The sequence below is a fragment of the Adiantum capillus-veneris genome, chromosome 30 (genome assembly GCF_014529385.1).
Source record: "Adiantum capillus-veneris isolate H3 chromosome 30, ASM1452938v2, whole genome shotgun sequence".
Taxonomy (NCBI): Eukaryota; Viridiplantae; Streptophyta; class Polypodiopsida; order Polypodiales; family Pteridaceae; genus Adiantum; species Adiantum capillus-veneris.
Genome location: NC_140960.1, coordinates 106,767,485 through 106,780,930, shown reverse-complemented (window position 1 = coordinate 106,780,930; position 13,446 = coordinate 106,767,485). Strand labels below are relative to the sequence as shown.

General features: G+C 42.8%; 1 protein-coding gene across 1 annotated transcript; it reads left to right on the top strand.

Moving 5' to 3' along the window:
* Positions 1-219: 219 nt before the first annotated feature.
* On the top strand, positions 220-1,407 carry LOC147418584 (uncharacterized). Its single transcript, XM_086507178.1, has one exon. The coding sequence runs from the start codon at positions 291-293 to the stop codon at positions 1,080-1,082; it is 792 nt and encodes a 263-aa protein (XP_086363304.1). The 5' UTR covers positions 220-290; the 3' UTR covers positions 1,083-1,407.
* Positions 1,408-13,446: the final 12,039 nt, after the last annotated feature.

Here is a 13,446-nt window from a genome sequence, read left to right as displayed (position 1 = left end):
GAGTGTATATCCACTTCACGCAATGCCACCCTTCCCAAATTAGTCTTGCTCTTGTTCTTTTCAGTGCTAGCTGTTAAAAGTCTGTCCTGTTATATTCTATAGATGTTATATAGCAAGGCCCACCAAGCAAGACTAGTTTCGTCATAAAAGGTCAACGGGACTCCGAACAGCTAGATGATTGGAGTTCGAGCCTTGACCAATTCAACTGGGAGGCAAGTTGACAACGCTCCCCACACCGAGCCCATACTCCCTTAGATCCGACCTCGAGAGAGAGAGAGAGAGAGAGAGAGATGGCACAAACGCTCAGCAGATTTGTGGAGGAGACGACGGAGTCGAGGTCGCTGGTGAGCTCGCCTCAAGCAGCGTTCGAGATCGCGGAGAGCAAGCGGTTCCTGCAGGTGAACTTCGGCTCCCCGGGTGGCGATGGCAGCGGCGAGCCTGTAACCTACATCTGGATGAAGCTGGGGAGCATGGTGGCGTGCAGGGGCGATGTGAAGTTCACGAAGGAAGGGATGCTGTCGCATGGAATCTCTCACGCGATGAAGAAGAAGATAACGGGGGAGGGGGCGAGTCTGGTGAAAGCGGAGAGCACGAAGGCGGGGGACAAGGCGCAGCTGTACTTGGCGAGCGAAGGGGCTCGCATTGTGCTGCTGCGGCTAGGGGGCGATGCACTCGTTGTCAACGGCAAAGATCTGCTCGCGTTCGAACCCACTGTCAAACACAAGATCACCATGATGAAGAGCTTATCGGCCGCGGTGGCGGGCGGCCTCTTCAATGTCCGGCTCCAGGGCTACGGTTTTGTTGCCATCCTTAGCCAGGGCAAACCGATGACAATGGCCGTTGGCCGCCACCTGGCACCCCTCAAGACCGACCCTCAGGCCACATTGGCGTGGTCTGCTAATCTCGTGCCCGACTTCCACGTGGACCTCAACTTCAAGACCCTTCTAGGCAAGGGCTCCGGCGAGACCTTTCAAATGAAGTGGCACACAACCTCTGACGGCGAGCCTGGCTTCGTCATTGTCCAGCCTGTCGAGGAGACCTCCCGCAGCATCTCCTCACAAGTCATGAAGATGTTGATCTGATCTGATCACCCTCCATTCTTATCATTCTCTGTCAATCATACATATGGTCTTCTTTACCATGGGACGGTACAATCCCTCTCTACTAACTCCTCTTCCATGGTATGGTAGTGATGTGTGCAAAAACAATCAGATCATTTGGTCAAAACCACACCAAACCCTTGTTTGTGGAGAGATATGTATGTAGCAAAAACAAATTCACATCGTCATCCTCATGATGTAATTATTTTAGTCCACAAACATACAAAAATCCCTCCAAGACAAATCTGAACCGGAAATTTTACAATACTAGCTAGTATTTTTGTAAAATTACACTATTTTCCATGTATTTTAAGCGGGATTTTCTCCTTCTTGCCCTCCCCTCAACCGGCTACTTTGATTTTGCAACCGGCTCAAGGCTAAGCTGAGGCACACTTTTCCCGAACACTGGATGTAGGCAAGTGGAATTAGCCACTCCACTTCCCTATTCATCCTATTTGGCATGTCAAGTTGAGTCAAGTCAAGTTGAGTCAACTCCCTCAAGTCCCAATTGGTCAAACCTAGAGTCTAAGTCATCGTCAATTAATCACTCCTCCCAAATGAGGGATATTTTTTAGTCCGATCCAAAATCTAAAAAAGATATCTATCTTCTCTATCTAAGGGGGGAGGGATGTTGTGTATGTCCTCTGGCTCTATCTGATCACTTAGTTTGGAACTAGTCTTGCTTGGTGGGCCTTGCTATACAGCATCTATAGAATATAACAGGACATATGCAAATTGACATTTAGCATCTAACACTGAAGGGAACAAGAGCATGACTAATTTGGCAAGGGTTGCACTGCATGAAAGGGATATACATTTGAAAAATTCTATTATGCTTATGGAAGGAGACAAAGTTAAGTGCGTAAATTATTAGAGTTTATAGGGATGGTTACAGTTGAGTCTATATCCAAGCGAGGTTATACTACTATGTCTATTGATGAATGTTTTTTCTAGTATTCGTGCTACATGTAAATTCTCAAATGGTTTGGTAGGGCAGAACGCCGGCTCGCATTTTTGAAGGTGGATGTCGAGTGTATTTTGTCTTTCTTCTTTTGTAGTTATTTGCGTTTTACCTTTCTTCTTTTGTACTTATTCCTGATACAATGAATGGGAACAATGATACATGTAACTTCACGTTTTGTGTTTTGTGTTATGGCATCGACAATGCATGTTGCACTGTTTGCCACACCGATTGTCAAGTCGTTGTTTTCATTGATCATGCAACACAGGCCAATTGCGATCGAATCCAGCTCATTGAACTTAGGGTCTAGGAGCCACTACTGAAGGACATTTATGTTATGTTCGTCTTCATTTCAACTTTTGTAATGTCAGTTTGATTCATCTATAATACATGCACCCAAGGTACAATTGATCTCATCTACGGCTGGTTTTCTTTCACAAATAATGGTCAAGAACTGAAGAAATTCAGGGTCCATTGCATGTCTTACAAAGCATGAAATCTTGTATAAAGTTACACAAGTAGCCAGTGGACCGAGCTTGTGATATGGCATGTGTTACAAAGCTCCCATGCGTGACTACAAACTGGGGGTAGTTGGACAAGATCACCGAGCAAGAGAACCTTTATTGTTGAAGGGATCTGCCAATATACTGCTTGTTACGTTGACATTTTGTCTTAGGATAAGGTCAAAAGTCGTTGGACCGGTTAACATGGATAGCTGGTCTATAATTATAATATCTGTCTCTTTTATATCCAAATATCACTCATCGGTCTCATGAATAGAGAGGGGATACTGCTGATTCGTGGACGGTATCTTGAACTGGTAATGAATTGTCCGTGAATTGTAGACGCAATGCTCTTAAGTCTTGTTGTTGCTGCTGCAATGGCAAAGCACCCAACGATAATACAAAAGTGAGAGCAGCAGAAGTGTCTATTTCATTTGTTTGTCGACCTCATTTATCGCTATATATGTGAGGTATGCAGTCGTGCACGAGGGACATATTTCTAGATTGTGAGCAAAGATGTCACATTGCATGCTCCAATCTTTATACAATGCACTAATTTTAAACCATGACCTAGCATATGGACGATAATCTAGTTTCAAGTTGGTTGCAGTTTGATCCCTAGCTTATTGATGCTTGGACTGTAATTTTATATGTCTTGAGAACTTCATACTGACACCTAGTACGGGAGAAACGAGGACATATATAGTACGGAATCAATTATTTAGACACGTAGTATGGTATCAATTAATTAGAGCTAAAGTAAAGATGCACAAGGTCAATTCACGACTGCGATACACCACATGCATTCACTACTGTAATACATCACATGCATTGGCTAGCAACCATATGCAAAGAGTTACGTGTGTAACTAACATGTACAAATGCTGATATACATTGAGTGTATAGTTCTGAAAATGAGATCCAAATAAACCGAAGCAAAGAAAGTTATGGGGAAAATTCTAAAACAAGTAGATAGATAAAGCATGAATGAACTATAGCAATGAATGAGGTGCCTTACTGACCTGCAATGTTGTACTGCTACTTTTCGATTGTCCAATATACAGGCCGATATTTGAGTCAAGCTACAAAAAATCAATGTGAATAGTTAAACATATCGTCTTCCAATGAAACGTCACAGACTCAAAGTGTAAAGTACACAATGCACGTCATACAGAGGTGCCATACAAAAGTATGGTGGAGAGCTCGCACTGTGGTCTCTCCAAAAAATTATAAGAAACAGAAGCCGTGCCGTGCCTCGTAGCATTTATGTGTTGTGCCAAGCAAACGCATCCGCATGAGAAATTGGATGCAGATAACATACCTTGCAGTGTTGTCAAGCTCGATTCACGCTTGTGTAATTGGAACGTGCAGTGTTGTGAATATATATCTTCCCTGCCATACGCAACACACAGATGTAACTTTATGTTCTATGTCCTCTGATTAGTATCTCTCTGTCCCTATCTCTCTCTCTCTCTCTCTCTCTCTCTCTCTCTCTCTCTCTCTCTCTCTCGTGTTACCATATATATGTGGTAGTGATGTGTGTGAACACACTAGGACCGTCGGGGCATGTTTTCCCTCTTTAGGAGGTTTTTCCCCCGTGCATTGTATATACGCCCATCACTCTAGGGCTATCTATATTTTCATTGCACACTAAGTAACACAATCTCTATTGTGTGCCTTGAGCTTCCTTCGTCTTCTCCAAGCTGTGTGAGTTTCTTTGCAACCCTAATTCCAACAATTGATATTAGAGCAGGTTGCGTCTTCCCGGGCTTAGTCGCCAGTTGCTCCAGCACACGCCTGCTCATTTTCTCCGATGTCAGTGAGCTTTGGCAAGCGTTCAAAGGTCGACAAAAATTTCGGATGCGCTCGTAGAGCTCAATTTGCTGAGATTTCTGATTCGGCCCTATCTCGGCCTCCATTTCCACTACAGGCAGTACTGCACAAGCTATTTTGTCATTTTTTGTGCAGATTTTCTGTCACTGCAATTTTTTGCATAACAGGTGCCTTACAATCTTCTACGGTTTGTGCTATATAGCACGTGTTGTTTTCGCTTCGTTTCTCCTCTTTTCGGTCAGTTTTCACATCACGTGCAACATTTACCATGGCTGACAACATATTGGATGGGGACAATTACCCTATGTGGGCTTATATGATGCAACATGTTCTTGTGTCAAAGGGCGTCTCGAATATTGTGCATGGCATTGCTGTACGTCCTGGTTCTAAGGATGCAGGCGATGTTGAGGATGTTGTAGGACTTGCTGCAAGGATTGCTACTATTAGAGTTGTTTTGCCTATGGCAAAACAATCTCATTGGGATGTAAAGGATGCCCAGGCTCATGCATTGATTGCGTTGTCTGTGAAGCGCACCATTGTTCCTCACATTCGTTCAACAAAATCTGCAAAACAGGCTTGGGATATTTTGGCTGGTCTTTATGCAAGTCGCAATGAGGCTAAAATTGCTTTGCTGCATAAAGAGCTCGAGTCAAAGATTATGCATGAGGAAGATGACATGGACACTTTTCTTGTTGGTGTCAAGGATATCAATGAGTAACTTATTTCTGCAGGTGAAGTCATTTCTGATAGTTCCCTTGTACAGACTGTTCTTGACGCCTTACCAGATTCTTACTAGACTTTTGCTTGTACTTGGAGACTTATGACCCAAGGAAATCATGAAGTTGTCAAGTTTGATGCATTATGCACATTGCTGTTGCAAGAGTCACTTTCCAGAAAAAACAGGACTAGGTAGCGTGCAGTTAAACATGCTTTTATTGCTTATCAAAGAAAGGGTGGGAACAACAATGCAGCCACTTCCTATGGTTCTGCTGCGAGTGTCAATACTTTTGTTCCCAATGCTTTTACTGGCAGCACTTCGTCTGGCAATTCTGGTGATAAAGGCAAAAAGAAGATGCGTTGCCATTATTGTAAAGCTAATGATCACTTGATCAAGCAGTGTCCTAAGTTGAAGGCCAAAGAGGCTAAGAAGAAAGAGGTTGGTTTCACTGCAAATGCTGGTTCCACTACAAATGCATGTAAAGAAAGAGGATGCAAGAGAGCTACACAAAACAAGCACAAAGCACACAAAGATGGAAAGCTTCTTCTCCTTCGTACAAAAAAGAGAGTACAAAATGACTAAGTGCTAAAACTGAAAATTAGCACATATGTACATGTGGTCACTGAAAAGTAGCACATATGTACATGCGGTCACTAAGTGTGAACTTGCTAGAAGCGTACTAGGCTGGCACTATAAGTGTAGTCCAGCTGTAGAATCACTGGTAGAGATCCTCCGTGTCGGTCACCTAACGCGCCAGTGAGTAAATGCCGTAAGCGGCCAAGACCCATAGTGGATGCCAGCTCAAGATGTAGAGCTCGACATCTCAACAATGCAGCCATTGTTGAGTCTTCTGTGATGGTGATGTTGATGTAGAATGGGCTTTTAGTGCAGAGTGCACTTACAATTCTGCTGTCCATGATGCATGCATGTCAGTTGCTGCAAATTCACACGTGTGGTATTTTGTCAGTGGTGCTACAAAGCACATTACCTCACATCGTGAATTGTTCACCTCTCTCGAGTCTGTCCCTCATGGGAATTCAGTCACTTGTGCCAACAATGCCTCTTATCCAGTTCAGGGAGTTGGAAAGATTGTGCTCTGTCATAATAATCAATATCTAATTCTCCTAAATGATTTTCTCATATTAAACTGATCATTTAATGTGGGGAACTGCCAGGGGAGAAAAAGCTAGAATATTGGTTAAGCTAGCATCGGCCACAGTAGGGATCCAAAGGAGGGAAAATAGGGATCCAAAGGGGGGGCCATCTGAAAAAGAGCCATGTGCAACAATGGGCTAAAAGACCCTAAGGTTCAGCCCATTAAGACTTCCAAAATGCTAAGGTTTCAAAATTCAATGGTTGTGTCCAAAGGGTTAAAGCTTAGGGGGAATTGGATGCTTTGTGTGCTCTCCAAGGTCAACACACATCCCTACACATGAGGGGGCGAGCCCTAAAGGTAGGGGATGAGAGAGAAAGTCACACACACACAGGTTCCCTTTACACAAAGGGAATTAGGGACACATGTCAGCTCCCTAGCCCAGATGCCCATATTTCAAGTTTTAAGAGAGAATAAACTTTATGTTAATCGAAAGAAAAGTGATTTTTTCTTGCAAGAGATTCAGTATTTAGGTCATATTATCTCTCAAGATGGCATCCAAATGGATCCATCTAAGTTAGAGGTAATAAAATGATGGCCTAAACCAAGGAATCTTCATGAACTACGAAGCTTTATAGGTATGTGTGCATACTATAGACGCTTCATAGAAAAGTTCTCAGAAATTGCGGGACCATTACATGACCTAACAAAGAAAAGAGTTAGGTATACATGGTCTGCTAAGGAGAACAATGCTTTTGAAAAGCTTAAAGAAAAGCTTATCTCTCAACCTGTGCTTACACTACCGGATCTCTCAAAGCCATTTGAGGTCCAATGTGATGCTTGTGGTGATTTCCTTGGAGCTGTTTTGCTCCACGAAGGGCATGCCATAGGCTATGAGAGTCGAAGGCTCGACCCTGTTGAGCAAGCTCTAGGCATATACGAAAAGGAACTCCTTGCAGTTCTACATGCCTTAGACTCATGGAAGCACTATTTATTGGGGACTCCTTTCATTCTGCGAACGGATCACCAAAGTCTTAAGTACTTCATGACGCAGACCAAGCTCTCCGACAAACAAATGAGGTGGGAAAATTTCCTTTCACAATTTCATTTTCATATTGCTCACATTGCTGGCAAGCATAATCATGTAGCTGATGCACTCTCAAGACGGTCGAGAGTGAATGCGGTTTCCATAGCAACTCACAATGATCTATCTTCAATGATAGATGAGTATGCTATTGATCCCGATTTTAGAGATGTGATTTCAGCCCTTGCATTAGGGAAGAAAGAAGAACCATTTACCTTACAAGATGGTTATCTTCTCTATGGCAATAGACTATGTGTTACTAACTCACTACGTGAGAAAGTAATGTATGAATCTCATGCTCCACCTTATGCGGGGCATAGAGGGATTCAGTCTACCTTAAAGGGAATTGAAACATATTTCTATTGGCCTACCATGAAAGTGAACATACAAGAGTATGTTTCTAAATGTGTGGTATGCCAAAAGACAAAATTTGATAGAGGGAAGCAACTTGGATTGCTTCAACCCTTGCCAATCCCTAATTCACCATGGGAGAGCATATCCATGGATTTTATCTTTGGATTGCCTAAGTCTATCCATGGGAATACGGGAATATGGACGATAGTAGACAGGTTCAGTAAACAAGCTCATTTTATACCTGTCAAAAAGACTATCAAAGCCCATCAAATGGCAACCCTCTTCATTTCACAAATTTTCAAGTACCATGGCTTGCCAATGTCCATAGTTTCAGATAGAGATCCTAGAATGACCAGTAATTTCTGGAAGGGTCTCTTTGAGAATTTAGGAACAAGGCTAAACTTCTCTTCGGCCTATCATCCACAAACGGATGGCCAAAGTGAAATAGCTAACCTAACAATTCTCGATCTACTGAAAGCCTATGTAACGGAAGTAGATCAAAGATCCCAATGGGAGAAGTACTTACCCTTAGTGGAGTATGCTGTTAAGTATGGAGCCTGGTTTACCCTTGTAATTTTCTGTGGTAAAAGCGCACATTTGTAAGGCCCCCATTATGAGGAGAAGCTATCGTGCGTGAAGGAAAATCACTCACCGGAAACCAAAATTTTCACGGACAATATTCCTTTTCGCCGGAATATTATGGCCGGACGGCGGCCGGAAAGTGATCGGAAAACAACCAGTCGGTTGGCCGGTGGCCGGTAGTCAATGGCCGATGGCCAGTGGTCGGAAGTCAATGGCCGGTGGCCTGTGGTCGGAAGTCAATGGCCGGTGGCTGGTGGCCGAATTCAAAAGTGGACTTGTCTTCTCAAGGGCGGCCACACATGGGCGGATTGGAGGGTCCGATTTGGACTTATTCGCATAAGGGCGGCTACACATGGCTGTCTCTCATTAGAGAGGGCAGCCCTTTTGGACTATAAAAGGAGGACATTTCTACACACATTTCATAGTGTGAAGTCGATGCAACAAGGTGAGTGTGAGGTGGTGAGAGTGAAGCAAGGCGGGAGCTCTATCAAGGGTTTAATCCCTTTGTAAACTACTTCTTCTTTTGAAGTGCTAAAGCCATTGAGTGGCTGCTTTCCCGTGGACGTAGCTCACATTGGGTGAACCACGTATATCGTGTGTACTCTCTTTCTCTCTCTACTCTATAATCTCTTGTGTGTGAAATCTATCTCTCTCCATTAAGTAATCTACTCAAAAATCTATTTAGCTACGTCTTATTTTCTAACATATGCTTACAATAACACTGTACATACTTCCACGGGAAAAGCATCTTTCGAGGTAATTGAGGGAAGATCAAAAAGTCCCTTGCTACTTAAGGTACATGGGAAGATCTTCGCTGCAAATGAGTATAGCCGAGACCTACAAGAATCTTTTCAAAAGATTAAGGATGCTATCTCTATCTCACAGCAAAGGCAAAAGGCTGCTGCTGACAAGCACAGAAGAGCCCAAGCCTTTAAAGAAAACGATTGGGTCTTGTTAAAGTTTCCCAAGGCTCGATTAAGGCACACGACGGGCAAGAATCCTACGGGCCACCAAAAGTACTATGCTAAACTAGCAAAAAGGTACTATGGTCCCTTCCAGATTCTTAGGCCAATAAATGAGATGTCCTATCAACTCAAGTTGCCCAATCATTGGCTCATACACAATGCTTTCCATGTGAGCCTATTAAAGCCTTACAAAGGAGAGCCACCTCAAGAACCAACTATTGAAGACCCACCGGAGATCGAGGACCAAGAGGAGGTGCTGCAGCCCGAGTCCATTCTCTGACATGAAGACAAGGTATTAAGAGGCGGTAAGACTATCCGACGATATCTTATTAAGTTTAAGAATTATCCTTTTGAAGATGCTAGATGGATGCAAGGCATACAATTAAAGGATAACCTAAACCTTGTCAATGCTTACAATGCTTCCCAAGAGTAAGCAAATGTACAAAATGTTAAAAATGAACAAAGTTTTTTTGCCTTATAAGACTCTCTTTTTCTTTATTGTGCACAAAAATGAAGTAGTATGCATGCTTAGATCAAGTTTGCGGAGACGACGTCTCCCAAACACCAAGTAGAGCTTGTCACTCTACTATGGAAGATTGATAGGACTAATGTGCAGACATGCTTGCGGCAGCCTCAGGCTCTCAAGCGCCAAATGGACTAGTCATCCATTGTGGAATGATGTCATAGGGTAACATAGGGATCCTCTACCCGCTAAGAAAAGGACTCATGAATATGCTTTATCTTCTCTACACCATAGTCGAGGACGACTATGATTTCAAGAGAGAGGTAATGTCATAATAATCAATATCTAATTCTCCTAAATGATTTTCTCATATTAACTGATCATTTAATGTGGGGAACTGCCAGGGGAGAAAAAGCTAGAATATTGGTTAAGCTAGCATCGGCCACAGTAGGGATCCAAAGGAGGGAAAATAGGGATCCAAAGGGGGGGCCATCTGCAAAAGATCCATGTGCAACAATGGGCTAAAAAGACCCTAAGGTTCAGCCCATTAAGACTTACAAAATGCTAAGGTTCCAAAATTCAAAGGTTGTGTCCAAAGGGTTAAAGCTTAGGGGGAATTGGATGCTTTGTGTGCTCTCCAAGGTCAACACACATCCCTACACATGAGGGGGCGAGCCCTAAAGGTAGGGGATGAGAGAGAAAGTCACACACACAGGCTCCCTTTACACAAAGGGAATTAGGGACACATGTCAGCTCCGTAGCCCAGATGCCCACAAGGTGTGCCCAATTCCTACTGGATGGCCTTGGAGGTGGACCAATGAGAATTAAGCTAGAGTAAATCTAGTTTAATTAATTTAAAAACATTTAATAAAAGAAACCAATGAGAATTAAGTCTTCTAGATGACTATTGGGCAGTCTCACAAGGGGTCCAATGAGCATTCAGGAGCCCAATGGCTTGCCTGATTCCTATTGGCCCAGAGGCAAAGGGGTCCAATGAGAGTTTAGTTTATTTATTTAATAACCTAAAGCTCTCACAAAAGGGGAAAGGGGGACACATGTCAGAAGGCTATCACTTATGCTGCTTAATAATCATTGGCTTGACTTGGGGAGAGCCAATGAGGGCTCAACAAGAGCAAATAGCAAGAGGGCTCGCCCAAGAGAGAGAGGGGGCTGATTTTTGCAAGGCATTATCACACACACACTCACACAATCTCATGTGCGAAGAAAGAGAAGACTATCTCTTCCCAAGCTTTAATGGAGAGCTCATCACCTACTCCAAGCTTGTGAGATAGAAGCCTACAACGACACACTCTTGGCTTGTGGATGCAAATCCAACCAAGAGCCAAGCTTCAATGCATGCTCATCTCCTCTACCAAGCTAATTACTAAGCTAAAGCTATGCTAATATGAGTGATTATGTGAGGAGATGTACATCTTTCTCGTAAGATACTCCTTCTTCCTGTCAATCTACTCTCATACCCTGCTAGCTCTCACCATCTTCGAAGGTGTGTGAGGTCTTGGGTCTGAGAATGGGGATAATTAATGTTTTGTTTGTTAAGTGTTTTGTTTAGTGCATGAAGCTTTCATCTTCATAGCACTAGCTAGTCTTGAAGGAACACAAAGAATTGTATTGTACAATGTCTCTCTTGATGGGAGAAACCATAATACAAAGCCTTTTGGAGGGGGGACTGGCTCCATGCAAATCCGGTCCTCAATTGTTGTCAATAGCTTAATTTCTCTCTCTTTTGAAAGTATTGTTGATGCTATCTAACTAGGTGTTATGCTTTTTGTTGCTCTCTCCACCCAAGCACTCTTGTAATTCTCATTAGGAATCTATTCTAATGAAATGCCCACTATGTTCATGCTAATTTCCGCTACACATAGTTTTTAGACCATTAAATGTTACAGTGCTCACTGCTACAAATGGCAATTCTTTCACACTTGTTGATGCGCTTTATGCACCTGGGATCAAGAAGAATCTTTTGTCTGTATCTGCACTTGCTAGACTTGGTCTTGTAGTCAAATTTGTGGATGACAGATGTACAGTTCATGATCGCAGTTTTGGTGATGAAATTGTTACATTTGGGCTTTTGTGCCGTGGGCTATATAAGCTCACTTTGTATGACAAGTGTGGAAAAAAATTTGCAAATGCAGTTGCAGATTCAAGGGCTATTTCAGATGAAAAACTTTGGCATGCACATTTTGGTCATCTGAATTTTGCCAATTGTTGCGTTTGCAGAAATCTGATATGGTTGCTTCTTTGCCGCCTCTTGAAGCACCTGTCAAACATGTTTGTGAAGGCTGTATTTTGGGTAAGATACAGTGTTCGAAGTTCCAAAGTTTGGTTCAGTTAGGGCCACATGTAGGTTGCAACTTGTGCATAGTGATGTTTGTGGGCCCATGCAAACTCCGTCCTTGGGAAAATATCTTTACTTCGTGACTTTCATTGATGATTACTCCAGGCATGCATGGGTATTTCCGCTTAAAGCAAAGTCTGAAGTTTTTATGTGTTTCAAACAATTTCTGGCTATGGCTGAAAATATCTCGAAATGTTCTATGGGCACCCTCTGTTCCGATCGAGGGGGGGAGTACATGTCTCATGAATTTAATGCATTTTTGGCTAGCCATGGGATAAAAAACCAATGTACAATGCCTTATACGCCTCAACAAAATGGTGTTGTTGGGCGAAAAAATAGGCCACTTACGGAAATGGTGTGATGTATGGTCAAAAGTCAAGCTTTGCCGCATTCTTTTTGGATTGAGGCCATCATGTATGCCACTTATGTACTTAACAGGTGTCCTACGAAAGCTTTGCAGTCTATTACTCCATATGAAAAATGGCATGATAGAAAGCCTTCTACTGAGCACATGCGTGTTTTTGGCTGTTTGGCATATGCTTTGGTGCCACAAACCCAGCGCAGAAAATTGGATGATAAGGTTGTCAAATGTATTTTTGTTGTTTTCAGTGGTGGAAGTTCGAATGTAAATTCCAATGAGGCAAATGTACAGCGTATGGGGGTTTTTGAAAATGTTACAGATCAGCCTATTACTGATGTAGATGTACATGATGTACTTGATGAGGAAAGGACTGAAAATGAGCAAGCTAGAGGTATGCCAAAATGGCAAGTGCATACATTGCATGACAGTAAATTGGATGCACCTTTGGCTAGTCATACTCATTCAGGCTCTCGCCATGCATCTTATGCATCAGATTGTTATGCTTTGGCTGTGTCTAGCTTACATGATATTGAGGAACCTCTATCTTTTGATGAAGCATAGAATCTAGAAAATTGGATGGCTGCCATGCAATCAGAATACGATGCACTTATAGAAAATGACCCATGGATTTTATGTGATCTGCCTCCTGGAAAAAAGGCCATTGGTATGAAGTGGGTTTACAAGTTGAAACGCAAGCCAGATGGTGAGATTGATCGCCATAAGGCTCAACTTGTTGCAAAGGGTTATGCACAGGAAAAAGGCATAGATTATGAAGAGACTTTTGCTCCCACTTGTCGTATGACTACTGTGCGGTTTCTACGTGCATTTGCAGCTCATTTTGGTTGGGATGTACATCAATCAGACATTGTTACTGCTTTCTTGAATGGTGACATATTTGAGGAAGTTTATGTAACGCAGCCTCACGATTTTGTCAAGAAAGGACAAGAGGACAAAGTGTGCAGATGTAAGAAGGCTTGTATGGGTTGAAGCAATCTCCTCATGCTTGGTATAAGAAAGCTAACACTCATTTGGTCAATGAAGGCTTTTGTAACAGCCCAACAGAAAGCACATTG